Here is a 27,248-nt window from a genome sequence, read left to right on the forward strand (position 1 = left end):
ACAGACAACTGAAAAATACTTTTAATATATGCATCATACACAAAACAATAAGCCCTCACTGTAAAAAAAACAACAAAACTGTTTGTTGAATATATAAGAATTAATCGAAATTAAATAAACTATGTATTAGCTATGACTTAGTATAATGAATTTTAAACCCAGCTACAATGCATATTCTCATTACTAAAACCCCTAATAATTAACCATATTAAAATAATGATACAGACTGAATGACGCTCTGCATTTAGAGTTTCTTTAATTATATTGACGGATTAAAGATAGTGAAAATCAAAGGAAAAATCTCAGAGAATGATTTTGTTTCTTTTGATGTAAAATGTGATGTAAGAAAAAGGAGGTGCAGTGTCTACTAGAGTATATAAGCTACATAGAAGCAAGGTTAAAGTAATGACCCAAGAAAAACTAATTTTCCACCCCTGACAGTGAGGGGTGCTTTATTACATGTTGTCACACAGTTCTTCACACAATATAAAATAGCAGGAAGCAGTCAAGCTTTCAAAACAGGCACAGCTACAGTACACCATTGGCTCCTGGCAAGTCTCCTAAGGCCAGGAACCTATTCAGTTTGAACTCAAAGTCAATGGGACGTTCACTGGGAGGTCTGTAGTTCCCTCTCATCGTTGAGCTCAGGTAGGGAATGAGCGCACAGTTCTCTTCAAACAAGGCCAGCTTTTTTTTGTACTTCTGGCGTGTGTAGTCCTTGCTCTTGTGGTTGAAAGCTGTAAAAATATATGATTTCATTCATTAGTTGGATAAAATTTTACTAAAGTAACAGTAAACAGTTAAATAAAATAGTACTTCTAGTGCTAAGTTTAAGCAATTCACATAAGATATTCTATTTTGACCTAAGGCACTCGACATCTTGCTTACCTTTCAGATAGAAGGCCGCATAGAGGAGTGCTGATCTTTGTATACTGAGGAAGGGATACTTTGGTTTGAGACACCCAACAGCTGTCATGGCCTTAATGACTGCTACTGCCACACCCTAAAAAAATACAGGCTTAACTCAAAGCAGGGTAGAAATGTACGTATATCAAATGTTGACGTTATACAATTCCTGCAGACAGCCTTATTACAGAATACTGTGATGTTTTTTTAGATGTGTTTGAGTGTGTGTCTGACCTGTTCCAGGTAGCCCAACGTTGGAAGGGAGGTGAGGGGCACAGGCTCACAAAGAGGAGGAACTTTACTGGGCAACTTCTGGTCCCAGTAGGTTTCAGGAATCCTTGAGAGATAATATATCAACACCAACTTCCTCTCAATAGACTGATACTTATCATGGCCAAATAATACTACACTGTCTTTATTAAAAGTAGTGGAAAGACTTTAAAATACTATCAATATGCACAACTGAATACACCTTGTGAAAAGAAAACACGACAGGCTGAAACACATTTCTGAAATATACAAAGAGATAGCTCCACACCTCAAAAACTTGTCCTGTTTCTGCTTTGTCTCAAAAATGTAGATCTGTTTTCTGTATTCCACAGCGTATTCCATCTTTCCTCGAACCAGGGCTTCATACCTACGGACAAATAAACCATCTATGAATAGAAAAGAAAGCTCAGAAACGACTGTATTTCTTAAGGAACTTCAGAAGCAAAATTCCTCTGCCAAGTTCTTGTTAACAGAACATCATTGGTACCCATCTACCAAGCATCAGTGATATTGGAGAGTGAGGTGCCTGCGCAGATCCCAAAGGATACTAAAGGACAATACCCACCCTATCCACAGCCTGTTCACCCTGCTGCCGTCTGGCAAGCAATACAGAAGTATCTGCTGTCGTACCACCAGACTACAGAGCAGCTTCTTTCCAGAGGCTAAGACTCTTCAACTCCACCTCATAACTTTCTGTTATGTTGCTTTTGCACATTGCCATACCACTACCTTGTATATGTATATAAGTAACTGTATATATTGTTTTTATTTTTATTCTATTCTAATTTCAAATATTTGTATATATTCTGTGTGTGTAGCCTGAAGGGGGCCACAACTTTAATTTCATTGTGCAGCCTTGTGTTGTAGCATGACAAATAAATGTACCTTGAACCTTGAATTTTGAATAGAAAACTATCATATATATACATATCATATCATATCTATAATGCGGTAAAGAGAAGTAGAGAAGAAGAGATGAAGAACATTAAGATCTGACACAAATTAAGTCCTCTTGACATATTTGTTCTCTTTGTATTGGCATGTAATGTGAAATACTGTACTGCAGGTTACAGATGTTGTTGACCCGACAGTTTTCTGTTTGTTTTTAATTATTTCTTGTCATAATTATTTACATTATGTGCTTTCAAAATGCACTCGCTTAGCAATCTAATCTAGTGAATAGGGCCAGGGCCCACTTATTAGTTTACTAAAATTGATAAGTAAAATAACTTAATGTAAAATAAAGTAAAATAATTCTTTCCACTGATAAATGAAAATCTCTATTAATAGATTAATGCCAATCATGTATCCAAACACACACTGGCTGATTTGAAACAACAGTTATAAGAGTTTAATTTGTTTCTATTAAACTTTTCCATTAAAAAGTAGCTAGTACATAGTACACATTGTCCGTAAACAAATATACATACATACATATATACAGTACATCTCTGCACACACAGGAATCCCTTTGCACTGACTTATTTTGTTTTGGGTCTTGGAAATGTAATCTCAGGACGTTACAAAAAGTGACTAATCATGTATGTGTCAGAATTCGCTTTCTCAAGCAAGAGAGATATGGTTAGAGTTAGGTTTTAACTTTATAAGGGTGAGTAGTGTACCTTTGCTTTCCATCCACATAAGTGACCGGGCAAAAGCCCTTCATCTCAACTTGCTGTGGGAACCTGTTCTTCACCTGACTCTCAGTTAGCTTTCTTGGCAGCAGGTGGGGTTGTGGGAGAGTGTGTGGGCAGCCAGGAGTCACAAACTGATCTGGGGTGGTCAGGAACCGCTGTGATTGAGAGAGCAACATAAAAATTTAATTTCTTTCAGTCACAGTTAACATAATTTATATATTATTTATTTATAATTTATTTATTTGCATGTTAAATCTGCTATTATAAATGTAACTTTAAAAATGTCTGTATTTTGTTTATCCACTGGATAATGACAGAAATCATGAACAGAATTTGAAATATCTAAAAACTAGCTCCACTATACTGACCTCTAAATGGTCTTCGCCACACATCTTGTAATAGTGTCCCATGTACTCAGCCGCATGAGTTAAGGCTGCACTTTCTGAGCAGTCCACCAGGTGGTAATGTAGAGCCAAGCAGACCGGGCAGTACTGGGCAAACTCTCCAAGCCGATACTGCAGCTCCTTGGGTGCGATGCACAGTCTGTTGATACAGGCTGCTTGCCCTGCAAAATTAAAATGCATGGGGAAGATGAACTAATGCTTGTCATCTTAAGAATGATTTTGATTTGCACTTATTATTTACTCACTTTTTCTTTTTCTTTTTAAATTAATAATTTTTTTCTTTTTCCTTTTTGTGTTTTTGCTTGTTTACAGTCTATGTTTTTTGTTTTACTCCTCCAGTTGCATTTGTAAGTCAATTTTTGCAGATCGCTATAGGCAATTAAAAAGATATAATAAGTTAATAAGAATAATAGGTTAAGTACTGTAAACTGTAAAAGTTTTCAATGCAACGCTTTGCTGAGCTGATGCTTTGATAAGCTTCTAGTACTTACTGCTGTACGTCCTCTCCAGGTAGCTGTGGATATATCTCATGCTGATGGTGACCTCCTTTATGATGCTGTTCCAGATCCACCATCGGCTCTTTAAGCCATCGAGCAGGATCCAGTTCTGATATTGCTGCTGGAAGTGTTGCCTCACATGCTCCATCTCCTGCTTGTAACAGGAGTTACACACATGGAGGATCTCGGAGCTGTCGTGCATCAGGTGAGGCCTGCAGTGGGAGGGGAACAGGACACACATTAACTTTAAAGGTTTGCAATTTTAAACAGCTCTCAGACTTATGATTGCTGAAGAAAAAAATGTGTATTAATAGCTGCTATTGATGTGTGTTCTCTGACTTGTTGGGCTTCATCTTGTCCACAAGGCCTCTCCTCAGCACCTCCACTGTGTCCAGCCCCAGCTCAACTACTATCATGGGGATGATGCTCTGAGACCCCATTAGCTCTGCCTGCTTAAGTGTCTTCGGAAAGCCATCCAACACGTACCTGGAATGCCAAACAAGTAAATATTGTCTTCGCAAACACCCTCAAGCACGAATAACAGAGTACAGCATGTGAAGATTTCTTGACAGTCATTAGTAAGAATATAGTCTTCGTCTTAAATGGAACGCCCCCGGCTTACCCTCGATTGCTGCAGACAGAGCTCATGAGTGCCACCTCCAGACACTGAATGGCCAGTTCATCAGGCACAACGAGTCCCTGGGAGAGATGCTTTTTCATCTGGACAGCCAGATCAGTGTGCTCCTGAGTGTTAAGCACCATGCGCATAACACCGCCAATGGACAGCCGTGCCAACCCATATTTCTGAGCAAACATCTGTGCTACTGAAGACATAAAGCAAAGTGACAGAAATGAAGGCCGTGAATAAAAGAAAGAAGAGAGAGATAAACGTTTGAGAGAGTGTAAAAGAAACAACTTTGAGTCATTTTCCAGCTGTCTTGAGTCTTACCAGTGGTTTTTCCAGATTTGGGTGGTCCAACAACAGCCATTTTAACAGGAAGAGACGGGGTGGGCTTTGGCTGCCTAAGGTACTTCAAGGGGTTCAGCATAAATGTGTTGCGGTTCTCCTTGGACGCAAAGAAGTAGATATACTGATGGAAGATCAGGGGATATGTGGTATTGAGAGGCCACTGCAGAGGCTGAATCAAATCTCTCTCTTTGTATTGCTGTAGAAGGGGGATGTGTGTGGATAAAACAATGTTACAACACACTATGTACAGGAAATTGCTGATTAACATGTCAGCACAAAAGAGACAACATGTACTAGTATTTGAAATAACCTCTAGAACTTTTATTAATGACAGAAATCATGGCCTTATCCCACAGATTCTAAAAAAGACATAGTTGCCATTCATAAATTATGCCTACCTTTATGGGGTCCCAGCAGCCAAACGCACTGTGGAGCTTGTACGAGGAGAGCAGCAGCTGATGTGCCAGGCTGTATGAGATGGGTTGGCATTTTTGGAAGAGTGACTCCCGATTGGTCAGCAGGGGCAGGATTTTCTGGAGCAGCTGGTGCTGCACGATCCGGAGCTTGCGAGATGCACTGATTGACACTTTGGGTATTTTTTGTTCACTCAAGAGCTCCTGATGATAAAACAGCACAAAGCAGAATATATGACTACAAGTAAAGTACAATATGTGAACATACATTATGCAGACCACATAAAGTCACATTAGGTTTATGTTCCAACTTGTGTCTGTAAAGTCAAAGAATGTGTTCGTAAATATCTATCAGTCAACTTTAAAGAGTCAAAAATAATACATTTTGTAGTAATCTAATGATCATAATTTGTTTCACTCATTACCTTGTTTGTTATGAATAAATCTCAGACTATTGTAAAACTAGTGTAAATCTTATGTAATTTACGTAGCTTATGTAACTCTCCTAACTGTCCCAAAATTAAATATTAAATAATAGCAGAAATTATAGATCAAATATGCATGTCTGGCTGGTTAATTGCCTTCATTGGGTTTTGTGTCTTTGTACCGTCACAGTAACAAGCCTGTTTTCATCTGTCACAAAACGCTCTTCTATAGCCATCTCCAGCCTCTCAGATGCTGCCTCCTCAGTCTCCTCATTCTCTGTGTCTTCGTTATCCTCTTCTACAGGAAACTCCTCCTCCAGCATGGCCTCTATCTCATCCTCTTTGTTGCCTGCAGCTTCATCCTCTTCATCTTCTTCTTCATCCTCACGATACCTGAACTGATGGGTTAGGGGATTGGAGATAGGAGGAAAGCGGGTTAAGCAGTGATGGAGAAGTGATGTCAGTGGTTATGATGATTTGCTTACCTTTGTTTTGCCTGATGCCTGATCGCCTTGCTCTGCCATGAGTTCAGCCCTTCTCTTGACAATGTTCTCTTCCTGTACCAAAGAAATAGCTTTAATTGTGCCAGACACAATCTATAGTCGTCATCAGGACAGAAAGCAGGAATAATGCTTGATAATAAAGTTGTCAGAAAAAACATTCTACCAAGTTGTCACTTGCTTACCCGGTTCTTCTTACGTAGATCACGAAGGAGGTTCAGCTGTGCTTCACGCTGGTTGCGGCGCTCACGCCAATTCTCCAGGTATGTCGGCAACAGACGCTTCTGAACATCCGACACTTCCACCGCCATGATTACCACAACATCAGGGAAAAGATGTCCCTGCAACATGTACTCCACCTCAACAGGATTGTGAGGGAAGCCCTCCAAAATAAAACCTGTAGACCTACAAGGTGGAGTATCAGGGTCAACAAATAGCTTGTGTTTTCAGGTGTTCACAAAAGTACAAAAAAACACACTACATGTAGGCAATTTACATATATACAAGAAAAAAATGCATATATAATAAAAAATTGACATTTTGGGAAATATGCTTATTCGCTTTCTTGCCGAGAGTTAGATGAGAAGATTGATACCCCTCTCGTACCTGTATGGTCAATATGAAGCCACTGCCAGCAATCAGATATTTTAGCTTAGTACAAAGACCGGAAACAGGGATTTGACATTTTTACACTCCTGTTTTTGTCTGGATTAAACAAACAAGACACAATGTGATAAGCTTTAGAGATGCTGATAGATGGATTTTGTTACCTTAAGACAAAGCCAGTCTTAGGCTTTAGTCTTGGCTAAACCAATTTAGCTTACCATAAATCAAGTAGCTTCATATTTAACGTACAAATATGAGAGTGGCATCAGTATTCTCACCTAACACTCAGTAAGACAGCAAATAAGCGCATTTCCCAAAATGTCAAGGCTTCTGATGGAGTGGGAGGAAGCATGCATTTTTGTGTGTGTGTACAACTACATGTATGGTTCCTGTTTCCAGTATGGTGCAATAACCATATCCAGGATCTCTGGAGTCAATGGATCTCCATCAGACAGGTAGGCTTTGATGGCTTTTTCCTCATCAGTCAGTACCACTTGTTGCTGTAGACACACAAAAGCAAATACCCAGTAATTGAGTGTCAAAATATCATAATTCACCACAATTTGAGGCACCATAATACTGGAAATCTTGCTACAGAGCAAGTTTATTGAAGCTGACCTCCATGTCATTCATGTTGGCAGAGGTATCCTCCGTCTCCTTCTCGTCATCCCCCCTGGCTTGCTTTATCAGGGCCTCCAAGTCCTCAGGAGACTCCTCTGAAGATGCTACCTCATCAGCATAAGGTACCTTCTTCTTTGTTTTGGCCATGATGAGCATTTGGAGTTGCTCCCTGAACTGAATATGGAAGATGCCAAGCTGCTGGGCAAGCCACTCACCATGAGTGGTCTTGCCTGACCCTCGGGAGCCAAGCAAAAAGATCCGCAGGGCAGGAGGCTTGGGTAGAAGAAGATAAGAAACTTGTTAGGGATTTTATTTTTTCTTACTATGACTTTTTCTTTCTCTTCTCATGTCAGGACATACCTTGAGAGGCTCAGTCTGTGCAACAAATTGTGCAGGGTTTTGAAGGAAGGCGTCCCTGGCTTCTAGGCTTGAGAAGTAGAAGGTCTTCTCACGGTACTTGGCTGCAATTTCGTCCATACAGGGCCACAGGATATTATGTTTTTTTAAGGCCACGGGACAGAAATGATGGGTATCACCTAATAATCTCTTGGCTGTTGTGTCCTCCTGCTTTCATTGAGAGGAAGGAGATGCTGTTAAAGGTTTGTTTATATTAAAAGTATTAACTCTAACCCCTAACCCTTATTAACAAAGCAGTAAAACAGACCTGTATCTTCAGTCTCTTCAATTATAAATAGGATTATAAACCTCTAGTTTATCAAGTAAAAAAAGTCACTGACTGGGGCCTTAAAGTTAAAAAACTTCTTTGCTTTCTTTACTGACTTCATAGTTCTCCTCTGCGTTGTTGTCACTGCTGCCTTCTTCGGCTCTCTCCAGCTCAGCTAAGGCCCCGATATCCTCTGCCTCCTCGTCCAGGTCCACCGCTGACAGCTCCCAGGACACATACTGAAAGGGTTCTGAAGATTATGCATGTAAACCAGATTGGATTGTGAGTTTTTCTTACCAACCATGGCATTTAATAGAATATCACATTATTAGAGAAATCATTAAAATTCTTTTATCAATTTAAAAACATTTGTTCTAAGTACATTATAGTTTTGGATTAATAAAATAGAATAAATTAAATGAAATTAGTTGAAATAAAAAATGCCCAATTCATGCCAAATGTTACACCTTCACTTTGATGTAACTTCTCATTATTATTAATTTCATACTTGCATTGTAATTCCTTTATCAAGCAATGCCAAAGAAAATACTAATGAATGCAATTGCTAGTGTGCCATATATTACAGAAATATTTGTCTCAGTACCTCTTGTTTAAGATGAAACAATGAGAACACCAAAATAATTTTAAAAACATGCAGAAAATTAATTTACTTGAAACCTGACTGTCCATTCTGACCAATGAAAAGACATGAGATTTACGGTGTAACAAAGATTCTCAATCAAACAATCAAAGACTGTGATTGACACTTCAAGAAGGGTTACACTCACTCTCCATCTGAAGGATCATCTCTTGAAGCAGGTCCTCAGGGCTTTTGCCGCCAATTTCCAGTACTGAGTGGGCGATAGTTAAAGTGGACTGGATTTGCTCCCATTCGGAAACAAACTGTTGCAGTTGCAGTTTATAGTCATTCATCTCTGGGCCGTCTGGATGACCCAACTCCCAATGATCAGGTAGCACCACAGCTTTTGCAACACAGAGGGGAGAAAGTGATGGAGAAAATTAAAGACAGACGGAAAGAGTTTTGTCAGTTCAATGCTGCTTTTAAGGCGCTTACAGTATAGTTTGTAAATACAAAAAAGGTTTGTGGGATTTTAATGAAAATTTGTGGCCAGAGTGTGAAAATTCCTATACAGTATGATATAAAAGAGTCATCATAAACCTTTACTTGTTACTTATATGACCTGAATTTGTATCTTGATGACAAAGGGAATATTTCTCCTCTCACTACGGAGCCATAGAAATGAGCATTTTTGATCTGAGAAACATTAGCATGCAATAAAAATGTCTCACCTTCCTTTTTGATTATGTTAGGATGTGCAAGGCTGGTGGTGTCATATTGTTCAGGATTTTCTACAAAGGAAATTAATGAATGCTTCAAAAACAATACTGGTCAAATTCTATTGGATCTGGGAGCCTTCGTGAATTTAGGCTGCATTACATAGACAGACAGATACTACCTTCGGCCTCTTCGACAACTGTCTCTAGATTTGTTTGCAGTTCTGCAGGCTTGGCTTCTACCTCTGATTCTTGCTCCTTCTGATTTCTAAAAGAAATTAAGCACAAAAACAAAAGCTCCATAAACAATCCATTTCAGATATAACAAACCACAAAATTGTACAGCATCATGGCACCTGCACTCACAAGGCCTGTTTCTCCTTCTCAGATTGTTCGTCTTGCAATCTCTTCCTCACTGCTTTGTCCACGCTGTCCTTGTTCATTTCATACAATCTCTTCAATACTGTTCAACACATTGAAGTGCACTAATACATGAATACAGACAGAACTCAACTATAGACTCAAGTCTATATATTTACATAAAACAACAAGTTGTTTGTGACACATTGTTTCTGTGTCTCGTACCCTGATTTCCATCACTGTCACTGAGACAGAAGAGGATGTCTGGCAGGATTGCTGCTTGCTGTAAGGCATTCATCTGGGGAACATTCTTGGGAAAGTTGTCAAGCACCCAGCCAGCCCTGACATATACGTCAGTGTCAGCCTCTTCAGTGTCAGTCTCTTCAATCTGTGACATCAGAATTATTAGCAACACCACTGCATATTGCAACTGTTCATGTATGTAATATACATCTAAATCCCATCTCAAGCTAAATGCTCAGTTAAACTTTAGGTGGCTCATTAATTTGGTTTAAACTTGACAACATATTTAATATATATGATAAATGTAAAATGGCAAAATGTATGTTAAATATAGTCAATAGTTATAAATTCTAACAACAAGTATCTTGAATAGTAGTGGTATATTTATGTATATGCAGATATGCTGATAATTTTTTAGTGTAAATGCTGCCATGTTTCAGATTTTTGACATACCTCTTTTATATGCTTCTCCAGTACCTCGGCATACAGGCTGAAGGGAGATGTGCTCATATGTTTGGCTTCTTCCAATGCAGTGAGCACCATGGCTTGTACCCCTGGATTATCCTCTGTCACTGAGAACAGCAGAAAACATTTGCGCACAAATATAATATATACTCCCCAGTATGCTACATAATCTCTGACACTGAGCTCCAAAACTCTAGGACACAACATACTGTAGCATGGACAGACTACCATTTGTGACATGTACTATACAGGATATGTAAAAGATTTTTTTTAAGCTAAAAAAAAGCTCAATTTATCCATGTCTGTTTGTCTACATGTGTGTTTGTTTGACATCTTACCTTCTACAGAATTGCTTTCATCTCATGAAATAACATATCAGAACATTAATTCTGTTTATGAAAGTCATATGTTCAAAAAATACAAATAATGCTTTATACTATATGGTATTTTGAAGGCCTGATGTGTGAAATAACGCATTTCTTAGTAGAATAGTTATTAAACGGTGGCACATTGTGTTACAGTCATCTCAAAATACGTTTTTAATTCTTAAATATATATACAATACAATTGTAAAGGTGATAGTGTATATCATCATTATCAACAAAGCTCAACTTGCCCAAATTCTGTACGCCATCCTGCTCCATCGTCATCTTGATTTTCTCTATAGCAACCTGTGTTGTCTCCTCTTTGATTTTGTCAAGCCTCTCCTGCTCAACGCTGGCCAGAACCGGCTGCACCAATACCTCCATATCAAGCACTAATGCATTGTAGTGCTGAGCTAGAAGCTTACATAGAGTGCTCTTCCCTGCCTGTGGGGGTCCAATGATGGAAACTTTGCAAGGAGGCCTGGGCATCGGAGGAAGTAAGTACCGCCGTGGGTTTGTGACAAACTTCTGGTAGGCCTCCTGAGATGAGAGGATGTACAGTTTGTCCTGGAAGCTGCACAGGGGTTGAGATTACAGTTGGTTGACTATTTCACCCAGTCTTACTTGAAGCTATTGGATAGATTCCTCACCTGGCCATAGCCTAGAAAAGATCACTCACCCCACACATAATTCAGGCTTGCCAGGAATGACCTTGCCCTCCTTCAGAGCAACAGGACAAGTTCGGCCCCAGCGGCTCCTTCTCCATCTAAAGCCAGGGGCCACTGCCCCGAAGGATGACATCATTCTCAGTAGGTCCTCCTGGAAAAGAAATGGACTCTGGCTTAATCTACTACTAGTTAAATTAGGAGTGGATTCAGTGGAGGGAGTATGTGTAAAACACCTACTAGTGCATCATTTGAAAAAATATACCAACAGGTATCCCGAGCAACATTTATTCTTGCATCAGCATCACCTGTGTGTTTATAGCTCAAATGTAGGTTATTTGAAATACTGGTGTGCATTCACATAACTGATTGTGTTTTGAAATAAAATGTGAGTATGGTCATTAATTGCAGACCGTGTTAATGTCCTCTGGCAATTCTTCATCAGTCTGGTGGAGGAGGACTGGAACGGAGACTCGCTTTATTGCCATGCATCCAAGACGGGACATTACAGACTGGAGGCAAAATATTCAACAAACTAAAGTCAGTCCACAGAATACAGAGGTAATTGAACATGCACATTTACGCTAAAACACACTGCTGTCTCACATTTAAGTCAGCAACAGGCTAACACTGGCTGCTAATTAAAAACTTAATATGGTAACAAAATCAATTCAACAGCATAAGATATGCAAAATGTTACTGTGTATTATACTGTTTGTAATACTGTAGCATGTATTTCCTGCAGACGGTTCATTTATGTCTTTACCGAGTGCAGCTCTTCAGTTGTGTTGTTTCCATCCAGCTCCAACAGGTAGAGGGGGTTGTGGGCCGTCATATAGTCCTATAAAAATATCAATTAACTTACAAATGAATGGGTGTTTTTACTTTTGTAAGTGGTCATGTAACCCCTCATCTGATTTCATTTAGAACAGAATATGAAACTAGTTCTTTAGATCAGGCTGTATTACTCGGCCCATCTATTTATCAGCAGTTATATCTCAAATGACATCTTAGACGTCACTGATCTGATTTTGACAAAACATAAAACAATGATAGAGCTCTGCACTGGATTTGTGTAACTTTTGCGAGATTTGTACAAGTTGTTTCTTCATTGTGCAAGTTCCTAAACCTAACCAAGTAGTTGTGTTGCCTAAACCTAAAATAATGAAAAATTATGCTAACCTGATGTGAGTGCCATGACTAAACAGCAACACCAAACGTCAACTTTTAAATGGCCCGAAATCCAACATTTTGAGTCAGAATAATCCAACATATTTAGCTACCCTTATGATATAAACATACTGGTGATTTTCTGATTTAGTGAAAAAACTTTTACACAAGCGCAATATCTCTGACAGCACTGATCCAAAGTTGACAAAACTTAAAAGGATGAAGAAATTTGGCTCTGCACTCTGGCGTGTAAGAACAATGACTCCGATTGCCCCATCAGAGTTGTCTGAAATTCATCATATAACTGCACATAATCCAAAGACAAAGATCATAATTTATATTGTGTAAGAAATGGATGACTTCATTTCAAGTTATTAGCCCAACTAACAGCTGCATTATGTGTGGGGAGTGACATGTTTATTAGACTTCTTAATTAATGTGTGGGCCATTCAGCATTTTTGGAGCCAGGGTAACTCACCTCTAGTGGCCTGAGCATGGTATCCTTGTATATGTCGATTCTAGAAAAGGCATTTCTGGCCAAATTCTCTGGTGTCCACACCATCTGGTCAATAATATCCTTTTGGAGTTCCTTTTCCCCAGCCTGCAAGCAAAAATAAAACCCAAACCCTTTTAGTCTGTTAGTATAATAGAAAATTGTGGCTTGACAGCTTTCTTTTTTTTAGGTTTAAAATTTAAGTTTGTGATAAGTATTACTCATCGGAAAAAAAAAAAAAACTTAATTAGAATTAAAAAAGGTTTTTAAAAAGTCCAAATCAAACTTTTTACTGTGTCAAAATATTACAACATATTGAAATGGGGGAATGCAGGAAATAATAATAATCTTCTATTAATCACTGGAATACAATCAAAACTAAATTACTAAAGACAGGAAAGGGTAAACCTAGTGGCAAGAGGTGTTGAGCCTACCTGCTCCTCCTCATCCGCCACTTCCTCTTCCTTGTTCTCCTTCTTCTTGTGAAACACCTCCTCACGCTTCCACTGATCCCTGTTGTACAGCTGCCCTGTCTCTGGGTGCTGCTTCAGACCTGACAGCCTATGGACCAGATCCTTGTCAGCACACTGGTGAAACATGGGAGTGTTATCATCATCATCAAACCAATCTTGGATGTACAAATCTTCAGAATATGCAAATGCTTAAAAGGTTAATTTAAATAGAAAATATATTGCTTGAAAAAAATTAATCAATTGCTGCTTGATGCAATGCACAACTCCAAATAGAGGACATGTAGGTAACCTTGATGTTGATGATGAAATCAGGTGTTAGCTTGAGGTTTTTGATCAGCTCAATCTGCTGATGAATCTTCAGACACTTCTCTGACATGAACGGCAGGCAGCTCAGTACATAACCTGTATTACAACATATGTATTATCAAGTCAAGCAGTGGCTGAGCTCCCATAGTGGTGTTTTGAATGACAGGTTGCAGTGCAATCTGTGCAATTTGCATACATAATCACTGTGATGAAGCTGATAAAATAAACTTTGAGCTACACGATTTACCATAGTGCTCCACGTCTGGTGAGTTAAGCCTGGCAAGAATCAGCTGGAGCACCATGTCTTCTGGGATACTTCTCCCCCCAGATAAGATATTCAAGAGCTAAAATGGTCAGAAAAAGCAAATCATAGACTATAAAAATACATATATGGAAAATACATGTAAAAGGGACAGGTATCCTTTTTGTCCTATGACACAGAAAATGATACTCACCTCTATGCCTTGCTTTGTTTTATTTTTAATGTGTGTGTTGAGCACATCTGTATCTGAAATATATTTTAAAAGCTGATGAGAAATCTCTGAATTATGTTGGGACAAAGACCAGGAATACAGCAATTGTACTTACCATCAATTAAGATACACTTCCAAGACTCTGCAACTTTTTTAGCCAAGGTGGATTTGCCCACACCCTGCCACACAGAAAGCCACAAAATTGATATAGAGTCACTGGGTCATATGACATGGAGGGTATTAGGGGAAAAAATGCCAGTGTTTGGGTGACACCGGGGCTGGTGTTAGCTCTCTCCACAATGTTTGTGCTTGGGGAGTGGAGACTGAGACATGGAACCTTCTATACTGCACCCAGCAGTGTTCACTGTTAACCTACATTCTGAAAGCTTAAACATTAATGACTTGATTTGTTACTAAATTCACACTATAATATTAAAAAAAAATAAACTATTACATGTTAAATAGTCATTGTGTTTGACATAATAGCTTCATGCTCCATGCATATTTACCTCATTAACAGACAAAACACACATCATTTCATTTTTTGTGCTTACTGATCAGAAATTACGAGGTGAAGACTGGGAACATTGCCCTTGCATATGTTTAACTAATTATCTAAATAGGAGATGATAATGGGATATTTCCTTAACTATATATAGGTGTTCAAATCTTCACCTTTAGCTGAGGAAGACCATCTGTCATAGAAATGTCGTCAGTTAATGTTAGCTGTCAGTGCTGGAATGTAACAAAGTACATTTACTTAAGTACTGCACATAAGTACAAATTTGAGGTTATTTGGACTTTACTTGGGTATTTCCATTGTATGCAACTTTATACGTCTACTCCACTACATCTCAGAGGCAAATATTGCACTTTCTACTCCACTACATTTGTCTGACAGCTTTAGTTACTAGTTACTTTTCAGATTACATTTTTTCCTACCCCTCCTGTCCTGTGAATACCATGCATCTCCAAATTTGGTGATTTTGAATTTTTCTGATAAATTGAAAAAGGATTAAGTGTTACTTTTTTGTTGAGAAAATTCTCCTACTTCTCAATCTAAATAAACTATAAAAAATAACTTGGATTAGCTGGAAACACATCTTCACAAAGCTGAAAACAGGGCTGTTTTTCTTGACTCTTTAGAGATAACGTGGTTCTCACAGGACAGCGACGCTACAAATTTATGATGATCTTGTAGAATATGATGCATTGCTGTAGATTAAACTACCCAACAGTATATAAAGTAGTTAAGATTAGCTCAGCTTTAAACATCTACAGCAGTAAAATGCAACATACACATTCATGCAGCAGTAATATTAATGAAAAACTTTATACATAATAGCAAAACACTGACAGGAACCATTTTACTGTAGAATGAGTACTTTTACTTTTGATACTTTAAGTGTGTGTAAAACAGTAAAACACAGAGAAATTACCGGTCTTCCAATTATGATGAAGCAGGTTGGTTTGGCAAGAAGACTCTCTTTCTCAGCCTCATCTTCTATTAGGTTGTCCACCAAACTGTCTATTTGAGCTTATTGAATATGAGTGCACAGGTATAATTAAAAGTCGTAAACAGAACAGTGAAAGACGTTTTGTTATCAAAATCTTAGTAACGTTAACTCAGTTTCGTATAACATGTCTGACGACCTCAGTTAACTATTCGACCGTTATCTATCAAAGTACCGATACAAAAGTTAATTAGCCACAGGTAATTGCTGTCATAATTCAACAGAAATTTACTTACTGTTGCTTTGGGGCATTCTTTGTCCGTTTTTTTACCCGTTAAACCTTTATCATCGTTTGTTGACTAGCATTAACTACGTTACCTAGCTTTATGTAACCTAACGTTAGCTATCCAAGATTAATAGTCACAGAATACGGTTACCATAGCGACTAACAAACTAAAGAGAGGGGGGGTTTGACTTTCCACATTGTAGACAGCTGTTAGCTAATGCTACCGCTAGCTACTTTATGGCTTGAAAGTAAGTTTGTCGCGTTAAGAGGTGTGTGTATTATTGATTATAAACAGCAATTAACACCTATACTATAGCCGTTATCTGCGAGTGAAAAGACACTAAGGCAAGGACGAGCACTGAATGCGTCTATTATGAATCGCATTTTGGGTCTTTCGAGCTTTTTGTCTGTACGAGGCACCGTATCAGTTGACATGATATCGCTCATTTCCGTGACAGTCACCTGACTAAAACAAATTCATGTTGCATTCTCCTATGTGCTACCCGTAAATACTTGGGCAGGTTGCCGACATTTATTTAAAAAAAACGTTCAAAGAAGTCTTTTTGACTGCCAGATGCGATGCATATTATAACCCCTGGAGAAGATTTGTGGCTAACGCAGCTAAATTAATGGTGAGTAAGTTAACATTACTTAGTTAGCTAAGAAATGCTGAGGGCCAAAATAAGATGCACACAGTGGCTATAAGCAAACTCTATAAACCGTATCTGCTATAATTATCAGGATTAACTACGTATACCTTGTCTCGTTTGTGTTTTATGGTGTGAAGTAATGGATTTACATATTGTGTTTTGTTCGCTTTGCAGCTCTTCTGTTGTCTCTTCTGGATTGTGACTATTTGCAGAATACAGGGATAAAAATGCCTCAGTCAGCCGGCATCATCAGTGGGATCCAGAGGATGATTCTGTATGAAACCAGAGCCGTAAGTCTGCCATGATCTTTATGCTGTTATCATCACTGTCTCATCATGACTCCCCAAACGTCTGATCAGTCTGTTCATAGGTTACATCTGCAAGTAGCCACCAAAATCTCTTTAAATTACATCACATCTTCGTCATGTTAAAGTTGTTTTTTGGCTCTCCTCATGCTTCCTGGTAAATATTAGTACATACTACATAGACAAAGTGCTTATTGTAAGAACAGGATGAGAAAAAAAGCTTATTTTACATACTTTTATTGATCAAGGAAAGTTACCTGAGCACACCTGTTCTTCATCTGCAACAACCTGCTTTATATTAATACGGGTCCACACCTTTTCTCCTTGGAACTACCTAGCCCCAGTTTGTGACTTTAATGTAATGAACACATGAATGGCACAAACTGGGGCTAGGAAATAATCAGAATCAGAAATACTTTATTGATCCCCAAGGGGAAACTCTTTTGTTACAGCTGCTCACTATCACATCAGTGCACACAGGAATATAAGTTCTAAGCAAATCAAAATATAATATAATATACACTATAATACAGGCAAGATAAATTAAGTACAAAGTGAATACCCAGCACAACCACAGTCTTTCCCTGCTCTGATGGAAGGGCCTTGCTAAGGACACTGTGGCACAACTATTTATTCAGGACAGACAATATTCAGAACACACTTTCCCAGCCAGTCTGTGTGTTCAAATTGCTGACATTCACAAGTCTGTCTCTAACGGCCAAAATCCATCACTTGTTATAAGAATTTATCACTTCTGCTGAAATGTGGACTCTAATGATGCATTTCCTAATTGCACTGATGTAAGAAATCCACGCTTAAGCTATGATTTTAATATTAAATGTTCCCAGACGTAAACATGGGGTGGAGAAGGATGGAGAGCTCCTTTAGGATTGTGATTACTTAATAGCAGACACTAGATGGCAGCAAGTGAGTGTTTGTGATGATTTGCTACTCCAGGTATACTTACTTTGAATTACCATGACCTCCAAAATGTCAGTTATAGGGATTTCCTTCAAGATTGTCTAGACAATCCTAATAATTACATTTTGCCAGATCAAATGACCTGTAAATATTAGTTTAGGTTTGATGAGGTTTGTACACATTTGTTATAAATAAGAATAAGACAAGTTCTTCCTTCTTTCCTCCTTTTCTGATTGCGTGTTTTGTTTTGCCAATGCATTTTTTCTCCATTTTTTCAATGACTAAGATTACATCAGTGTTAAAATGAAGGTGTGCTATAACAATGTGGTTGATGGCTGTCATCAATAGTCACAAACATTTGGACAGTAAGGCAGGAAAACATTTGTCCCAGTTGAGTTACCATAACCTCTTATTGAACCTCTGTCAGCCTATTTTACTGAACAGTAGATAAACTGTCTGACTAACTATTGCGAACAAAGAGGGCTTCATAGGATACTTGGACGTGTGGAACAGGACAAAATGGCTCTAATGGTTGCGGACTGTACTGATACATGGTGTTCCAATTTAGCGCTCTTTAGTGGACAGAAAATCTAAAGCCATCTCACAAACCAGTGTGAGAAAAATAATGACTTAAAAGTCATACTAGGAAGCCACAAATCTTAACAAGGAACACATTAGAATGTAGCCTTGTGATCAAATATGTGTTGTGCCCACATGTACTCTGGACTGTAGCTACTCCAGCGAATATTCTCATATACAATTATAAGATACAAATCTGCCTTGTATTCCTTTTGTCTGTAATGTCACAGGCTTCTGATACATTAATTTCTACTTGGAGGGCTCATTGTAGAGAGAAAATGTTGTACATGATAGGAAAAAAAAGCCTAAAGAAATAGAGACTTTAACAATGGGACTGTACTGTTGAAAACTTGTTTGTAATAACATAGACTCTCTATGTCTATTGAAATTTGCAAACACATCTTTAAGACACAGGGGGCTGACTGTGGCTTAGTGGTAGAGCGGGTCGTCCGCCAATCGGAAGGTCAGCGGTTCGAGTCTGGCTTCCCCCAGCCCACATGTCAAAGTGTCCTTGGTCAAGACCCTGAACCCCAAACAGCTCCTGAGGGCTGTGCCTTTGGTGTGTGAGAATTATTTATTTTCTTTGAACTGATGGCACCTGCCATCAGTGTATGAATGTAATATGTAGTTGAAGCGCTTTGAGTAGTCGGAAAAGACTAGAAAGGCGCTATATAAGTGCAGTCCATTTACCATTTACATTATTCTACTCTTAAAATTGGTCATAGAGACTGAATCTAATCAAATGTCATCCATGAGACATTGTGCTGAAAACAAGTATCCACAAAATATTATGCAATCACATAAGTGAAAGGATTAATAGTGTGTTCAGTGCGCATGTATGTAGGCTATATGGCAAACACCATCTCTGCAATAATTTATCATAGTTATTGTGAATTCATTCTTTTATGTTTCTTTCCAGAGGTATTTTTTAGTGGGGACCAATCAGGCACAGACCAAACACCGAGTCCTAAAGATTGACCGCACAGAACCCAAAGACCTGGTCATAAGTGACGATAAGGTAAGTGCCAAGTTTCCACCAGAGTTAATACAGAGCTAATGTATATGAATATGTAATACAGTACAGCACGCTTGGGGTAAAATTGTACAATCACTCAGCCTGTCCCAAGTGTATTGTGGATGACAGCTTAGCTGATGAGTGCTGAGCGCACCTCCTTTTCTTCTCCACTGCTCATTACCAGGATCTATGAGCTGGGAGTTGATTTGTTTGTTCGTGTTGTGGGTGATTATGATTATGATGTGTTTGTTATTATGAAGCATCCATGACTAAATATCCATCACCCCACGCTCTCATTCCTGCAGGTATTATACTGACCTCAGGAAACCGTGTTTATTTCGCATTTGATTGGCATTGTAGAGTATTTTATAAACACAGTGTGGATGCTTGAGAATGTGGTGAAGAAGTGGAGGTGAGCAGGTTTAAAGCTGGAAACACAGCCTCATCTTTCACTTTCTCTCAGTTCATATGTAAGGAAAGCTGGCACACATAAAAGGCTGCATAGAACCTCTTTATGTTCTGGAGATGAATAAAGATTATACAGTGAGCTGAAGAACCTTAATAATTGGATATTTTTATTAACTCTCTTTGATTTATTGCATTTTGCAGAAGAATTCATTTAATTCCACAAAAAAATAAATTCATACACAAATACTGCAGCATATATAGTGCATTACTGGATTTTTTCTTTACAACTGAATAATGAAGAAACACAGTAAACTGTTTATTCATTACAATATTGCAGAAAGAATTTGAATAGCAGCTAATCTATTTTTGTTTTAATTGCCTCACTGAGGATCAGTCTAAACCCTATTGTAGAAAATATGGGGCCATTGATTAAAAAAGGCCTGCTAGTCATTTACTTATTATTGCACAGAAAATAATTCTATTGTACAAGTCTCACTGGCTCTGAATTAAGTTATTAGTCAAAAACGTGTCCACCATAAGCAGCAGCTTTTTTTGAGAAAGAAATACATCATGCCCTGTATATGGTTTATTCATGTAGATATATCTGTGTGTGTGAATTTGTCTGTAGCATGTGTACAACCAGCAAGAGGTTCGGGAGTTGCTGGGCCGCCTGGACTTGGGCAACCGCACCAAAATTGGCCAAAAGGGTTCCTCGGGTCTGTCCAGGGCTGTCTCAGCCTTTGGCATTGTGGGTGAGTACAGTCCCTCTGCTCTGTTCCTCACTGGCACAGCAACAACCATTGCGGGGCACAATGAAAACAACATGTACCACATCTCCAAAGCATTAGTTCTACAGCTTTGTGTAGTTGACTTCGTTTTGCATAATAAGTGCTGGAGATGGAACGACATAACATAAAAGGAACATCTGGCAGTATATTGTAATTCGCTACAATATGGCCCCGCTACCACTGCTACTGCCTTTAGGAAGATTGTAATGTTCAATTTTCAGGTTTCAAATAATGACCATAAGTGGTGTACTCAGAAGCAGCAAGAAGCTTTTTCACATTTTTATTACTTTCTCTTTACTTTTGTAGTAAATCAGGTAAAAAGTAACAATATTGTTTGGGAGAGTTGCCTGTATCTCTAAGTGTGATACATAGTGCCTATTAAAAATATTTTGTATTTTACATTGTTATTATTTATATCATTTAGTAGGGATCTGTTTTCAAAGGGTCTTTTTCTGGGTCAAAAAAGCCACATGAAATCCCCTCTTGTTAAATGTTGTAAAATAATAAAACATGAATAAATTAAGAAACTACAGTGTGTTACTTAAAACTAATTGCAAATTAATTTAATTTCAACATTTTCTATTAAAAGACTAAGTAATTAATTTAGTTTCTGTGAAATGGCAAACTGTTGAATCACAGTGTAACACATCATTCTTGATTCATTTTGGAGGGAAAAAAGCTCATCTCCTCTGTGCCTGTGCTTTGGACAGTGTCCTACAGACCTAATTACAACTTCATACAATCGTAAGGTTTATTTAAGGCATTTATATTGTCTATTTCCCAAGACACGGAACACAGGGCACTCTCATTTTTTCAGGTCAACTTGTCCTGGTGGCAGTCTGTCAACTCCATATACAGTTGTGGTCAAAAGTTTATATACACTTGTAAAGAACATGTATGTCATGGCAGTTTGAGTTTCCAATAATTACTACAACTCTTAATTTTCTGTGATGGAATCATTGGTGCACATACTTCTTTATCACAAAATCCTGAAATTTGCTTCATTTATGATTTTATTATAGGTCTTCTGAAAATGTGACCAAAACTACTGGGTCAAAAATATACATACAGCAATGTTAATATTTGGTTAAATGTCCCTTGGCCATTTTCACCTCGATTAGGCGCTTTTGGTAGCCATCCGCAAGCTTCTGGTCGAATCTTTGACTACTCCTCTTGACAGATTTGGTGCAGTTCAACTAAATTTGTTGGATTTCTGACACAGTCTTGTTTCTTCAGCAAAGTCCACATGTTCTTGATGGGGTTCAAGTCAGGACTTTGGGAAGGCCATTCTAACACTTTAATTTTAGCTTGATTTAGCCATTCCTTTACCACCTTTGATGTGTGTTTAGGGTCATTGTCCTGTTGAAACACCCAACTGCGTCCAAGTCCCAATCTTCTGGCTGATGATTTTAGGTTTCCCTGAAGAATTTGAAGGTAATCCTCCTTCTTCATTATTCCAGTCACTTTCTGTAAAGCACCAGTTCCACTGCATAATCCTACCACCACCATGCTTGACGGTATGTATGGTGTGTTTGGGGTGAAAGGCCTCATCTTTTCTCCTCCAAACATATGTCTGGTCATTGTGGCCAAATAACTCTGTTTTTGTTTCATCAGACCATAGAACTTTCCTCCAGAAGGCATAAAATCAGTACAAGTGGGTATGAAGTATAAAGCTAAGTAAGTGTAAAGTACAATGTAATAATATAAGTAATAGTAGTGCAATCATGTGTATTGTCAAGTTGAGTGTTGCAGATTTAACCAGTTTATTAGGCGGTGGATATTGCACAGCAGTAATATAGTTTAATAAATATCAACAAACATGGAATAATTAATTTGAGAACAGAGTATATTGTACAGGAGTAAGAGAATATTGAGAATATTGCACAATATTTCAGATATTGCAGTAATGTTAATGATCCAATGTCCAGTTGAGTAATATCAGTACCAGTTTCCCCGACACTTAGAGGGAGGAGTTAAAGAGTTTTATAGCCACAGGCAGGAATGACTTCCTGTGGCGCTCTGTGGTGCATTTTGGGGGGATGAGTCTTCCGCTGAAGGTACTCCTTTGTTTAGCCAGCACGTCATGGAGTGAGTGGGAGACATTGTCCAAGATGGCATGTAGTTTGAAATGGCTCCAAGTGACTTTCCTGACTTGTTCAAGTCAATGATCCGCTTCTTCAGATCCATGTTGAGCTCCTTAGACTTGCCCATCATAGTGTTTATGGTTGAGTCTAATAAGTGTATCAAACAAGCCCTATTTAAATTGACTCAGACAAGTCGCCAGCTGAAGCACTCATGAGAAGTTAAAGAGGTCATGTCACAAAGCAAATTTGATTGATAAAACTTTCTACATCACCACAATCAATCGTTGAAGTTGCTGTATGTATATTTTTGACCCAGTAATTTTGGTCACATTTTCAGAAGACCTATAATAAAGTCATAAATGAAGTAAATTTCATGACTATTTTTTGTGACAAAGAAGTATGTGCTCCAATGATTCCATCACAGAAAATAGAGTTGTAGTAATTATTGGAAACTCAAACTGCCATGACATACATGTTCTTTACAAGTGTATGTAAACTTTTGACCACAACTATATGAAAGCTAAGGTTTGTTACATGAGAAGTTTGTGTAACTGATCACGTGTAGGTGACTCTGTATGTCCATCTGTGTTTCCACCCCAGTTGCTGTGGAAAGTAACTGGTGTGACATAGCTGTGAGTTTCACGAATGTGCTGCATGACCAGTCCTCAAGTCCTGACCCACATACATTCTAATACACACAACAGAAGAGGGTTTGAATTTGTCCCGATAACCTGTTTTGGTGATTTAATCAGGACCTGTCATTACTGATCCTGGATCATTTCACTGTAATGTGTCTGTTTCTTTGTATTGATCGTAGATCATTTATGAGAAAACAATTGCAGACACTTTGGATGTTGGTGGATTCCTTCATTAATTGCTCCTTCAAATGTGTCATATAAACTGCATACATGTGACAGTGATCAGTAAACACTATCTAATTAAGCATATTTCATCAATGAATTAATGATGCTGACCTAAATGTATTAAAGACACCTTTATATATGTAGGTCCCTTAGGAATCCAAGATTTAGCAATTGCAAGAATGCAGTTATCCTCATTTCTGCAAAACATAGTGACATCAGAAGAATGCTTTTCATATTTTTTTTTCAATTTCTGCCCTTTTCCTAAACAAATAACCTAATTCAAAACCACTTTAATGAGCCAGAATCAAATGAAACCAAACTTTGACCTCAACAAACCAACTTTCTTTCAAACATGTTACTGCCTAAGGTCAGCTATTTCTCCCCAAGAATGACGCTGATTCAAATACAGACTTGATGAGCTTGTGAAAAGTGTCTCTAAACCTTTACTTCCAACTGTCATGTCACAGTGCTACCAGCAGGACCAAACAAGAGTCTACAGCTACTCTAGCAGCTCTGTGAGGCTGTACTTAGGCACAGTGATGTTTTGAGCTAAATGCTAACTTTAACATGCTAACATACTCAGAGAAAAGTCAGTGGCTCACTAAAGTCAGTGGGTTCCTTCTTCTGGAGACCATGAATGAATGAATTTCATGGCAATCCATCCTCTAGTTGTTGAGATATTTCTGTCTGGACCAAAGTGGTGGACCAGCGGACTGATTGACATTGCCATCCATTGAGAAACGCCACTAGTGCGGCTAAAAATACATGAAAGCTGTAACAGTTTTACAGTCTCTTCTACCTTCCGGTTCTCTCTCTCTCTGTGTGTGTGTGTGTGTGTGTGTGTGTGTGTGTGTGTGTGTGTGTGTGTGTGTGTGTGTGTGTGTGTGTGTGTGTGTGTGTGTGTGTGTGTGTGTGTGTGGAGCTGTATACATTTCCATTTCTGGCAAAGAAAGATGCTAGCAATTGTTAACTAATATTGGCAAGGCCCTTCCAGGGCATAATAGTAACACATCTAAGATAATAAGTGTCATCATTGAGGCTGTAGATGGGTTGGTCACACTGACACAGACAGATTCTGACTTTGACGTCTGCTTAAATAAATTAGATGCTTTTTTCCACTGTGCCCTAATGCCATCTTTTTACACAAGCCGCTATTTGCCAAAGTCACTGTGTTATATGGAATAGAAGAGTGATGTAGCCATGTAGGGTACAGTGTATTCTGAGAGCCCCTTTGCCTGTCACATTTCTTACTACTGTATATAATGAGAACCATAATTGTAAGTATATTTTTATTCTCTTTCATCTGACAGTTTTGTCAGTGTAACCCATCTCTGGCAGAAAGAAACACAATGAACTAACAGGTATTGTCGGGCAGCAAAGCCACAAGTCACAGAACATAAAGTGGGTTGTGGAAGTATAATTTGCTCTCATACAAGGCTATAGATCACAAGCTTAGTTGATTGTCATTGTGTCACTTTCCCTTTATTGCCAAAGAGAACGGTGTGTCGCGGCTTGGTATCCCTGGCTCTACTGGAGGTGCTAGTGCTGGCTGGTGACACACTCAGGCTACGAGACCGCAAGATATCAAATACTGAACATTCTTTCAGATCAACATCGTGCTGCCTTAAAAGTTTGACCAAATTTGATGTGCAACCGGACTTACAGCTTCCCATTGCACTTTGCCTTGTCATTTTCTTTAATAAAGTGAAGCCACAGTTTTGAGCGTTTACTGTGGTCCATCTTTCACTACTGCCATGCATGCTTGTATCTAAACAAATTGATACGCTGTTGCATTGATGCATGGTGTAGACAGATCTTGGCAAATAGCCACGTCCTTGCTGCTATGTAGCCATTGTTTGCAATAATAAACGGTTATCGCGTTTAGGAACCAATAAGCAGAACCGAAATAAAAATGTTTTAACGGGTACCCGGTTCTTGGCATTTTGGATTCAGTTCTAATTTGGATCCGGTTTTCGGTTGCCAACCCTACCCATAATGATACCAGCATCTTGAAGGCTACATTAGATGCTACTGGCATAACACATCCAAATCTTTTACCCAACTGTCATGGGTCAAGTTGCATTGTGGGTAATGTAGGCAACAGGTTTTGACAAGGAAGAAGAATACATGGAATAAAAAATACGACATCTCTGATCGATTTTGATTCTTTTTTTAAAACTGTTCATCATGATGTTTTAGGAGTGCAATGCTAAATCAGTGGAGTACTCTTTCAATTTAAATAGCGCTATATTAGCAATCCACACATTTTCAACCTTCAAATGGCCAAATCTGTAATCCTACAACCGTTTAGAGTTGTCTGATAATGTGAATTCTCGGAAGTATAAACATGGGAATCTCTACCATCTATTAAATATGATGTGAATGCATAATGCATTGGACCCTCCCTCCCTGGTAAACACCCACATCTCTCAAACTCCATGCTGCCAGTTCATAATGCAGGCCTTCTAGTAAAAATCTCCAAGTGTCTCTAGTTATTTTCTTATATTTAAGAAAGATCCCTCCAAGGCCACATAACACCTACAACTGTTTTCACAGGCTTCTTTGACATGTAAAAGTAGTGGAATGCTACTTTGTTTGTTTGTTTATGTATTCCTGGATTTACATCATACTACATGCACCTGCATTTGCAGAATTCTCGTTGTATGTAGAAACCTAATATGAACCTCTTCACCTTCACTAGTCAGCTTACAGCACAATGGTACAGGTAATCTGTGATTCTAAACAGTCCAAATGTACAAAGACTATTCAGTAGAAAAATTGCATTTGTGACACACAATTTACCTGTCAATAGATTAGCTTTAGCAGTAATACACTGAAATTAAGGCATATCTAGAGCAGGCACACTTACATAAACTACTGGCCCTGATGAGGCAAATATTACAAATGATGTTCACACATCATCCACAACCATCTATTATGTACTGAATGTCACAGATGAGAAAATAGCACATCAAAAGCGGAAAGCAAATCATTGACTATGTTGCATGATACTTTCTGGGTCAGATTTTAATTATGTAAGACTCAATGGATTGGAGTGTATAGGTAATATAGTGAAAAATGACACACAAACACTCTGCAAATAAAGTTGTTCAGTTGTTTGTATTGTCAAAGCTGTAGCTGATTTGCTGGCAGCAGAAAGGTTGACCTACAAATCAACTTGCTCTGAGGCTGTTTTCTGACCATCAGTGGCGATATGAACTCAGGTTATATCACTGGTAAGGTGGAGTAAGGAAAAGTTCCTTGAAAGTTAATTGCATTTGATCAGTGTATTCTAAAAGATTTTAAATTTGTAAAATGTTTTTCTCCACAGGGTTTGTACGTTTCCTCGAGGGGTACTACATTGTGTTGATCACCAAGCGTAGAAAGATGGCTGACATCGGTGGCCACTCCATCTACAAAATTGAAGACACCAGCATGATCTACATCCCCAATGACTCGGTCAGAGTTACACACCCTGATGAAGCAAGGTACTGTCTTGTTCTTTTAGGAATCAGTCTGAAACACACTTTGAGGTAAAATGCAGTTTTGTTATTTGCAGCATACGGTCACCCTTTAATTTTGTATGTTTGCAATTGTGTGTGTGCGCTTGCATTTGTTCTCAAACACACACCACAGTCTTCACGGACAAGGAAATTGATATTGAAGATAAGCT

At 38.5% G+C, this 27,248-nt stretch overlaps 2 protein-coding genes across 6 annotated transcripts in view; one reads left to right on the forward strand and one right to left on the reverse strand.

Moving 5' to 3' along the window:
• Positions 1–421: 421 nt before the first annotated feature.
• ak9 (adenylate kinase 9) lies at positions 422–16,222 on the reverse strand. Of its 4 annotated transcripts, none has more exons than XM_044170330.1 (36): positions 15,973–16,222; positions 15,662–15,759; positions 14,338–14,401; positions 14,205–14,257; positions 13,997–14,093; positions 13,733–13,845; positions 13,405–13,557; positions 12,956–13,078; positions 12,074–12,148; positions 11,721–11,819; positions 11,322–11,461; positions 10,894–11,216; positions 10,266–10,384; positions 9,795–9,957; positions 9,576–9,672; positions 9,392–9,477; positions 9,225–9,284; positions 8,702–8,896; positions 8,030–8,163; positions 7,610–7,813; positions 7,247–7,522; positions 7,007–7,128; positions 6,208–6,427; positions 6,008–6,079; positions 5,705–5,920; positions 5,083–5,301; positions 4,664–4,880; positions 4,337–4,538; positions 4,054–4,200; positions 3,709–3,926; positions 3,182–3,378; positions 2,799–2,968; positions 1,445–1,543; positions 1,141–1,243; positions 889–1,003; positions 422–737 (listed from the first exon to the last, which is right to left on the reverse strand). In XM_044170330.1, exons 1-36 carry the CDS (start codon positions 15,986–15,988, stop codon positions 529–531), a joined length of 5,214 nt encoding a protein of 1,737 aa, XP_044026265.1. In that variant the 5' UTR covers positions 15,989–16,222; the 3' UTR covers positions 422–528. The 4 variants fall into 4 exon arrangements, with proteins under 4 accessions (XP_044026265.1, XP_044026264.1, XP_044026266.1 ...); XM_044170329.1 differs by having other exon boundaries at positions 7,610–7,816; XM_044170331.1 differs by lacking the exon at positions 15,662–15,759 and having other exon boundaries at positions 7,610–7,816.
• A 198-nt stretch (positions 16,223–16,420) lies between these two features.
• Positions 16,421–27,248, forward strand: part of fig4a (FIG4 phosphoinositide 5-phosphatase a) — a 58,775-nt gene continuing 47,947 nt past the window's right edge. The window contains exons 1-5 of one of the 2 annotated variants that reach the window (XM_044170336.1): positions 16,421–16,594; positions 16,787–16,902; positions 19,337–19,435; positions 20,469–20,592; positions 26,907–27,063. In XM_044170336.1, coding sequence (XP_044026271.1) covers positions 16,840–16,902; positions 19,337–19,435; positions 20,469–20,592; positions 26,907–27,063 — 443 coding nt within the window. In that variant the 5' untranslated portion in view covers positions 16,421–16,594; positions 16,787–16,839. Of the gene's footprint in view, positions 16,595–16,786; positions 16,903–19,336; positions 19,436–20,468; positions 20,593–21,977; positions 22,063–26,906; positions 27,064–27,248 lie in introns of those variants that run through there. The other variant, XM_044170337.1, reaches the window with a different exon arrangement.

The sequence above is a fragment of the Siniperca chuatsi genome, linkage group LG16, assembly GCF_020085105.1.
Source record: "Siniperca chuatsi isolate FFG_IHB_CAS linkage group LG16, ASM2008510v1, whole genome shotgun sequence".
NCBI lineage: Eukaryota > Metazoa > Chordata > Actinopteri > Centrarchiformes > Sinipercidae > Siniperca > Siniperca chuatsi.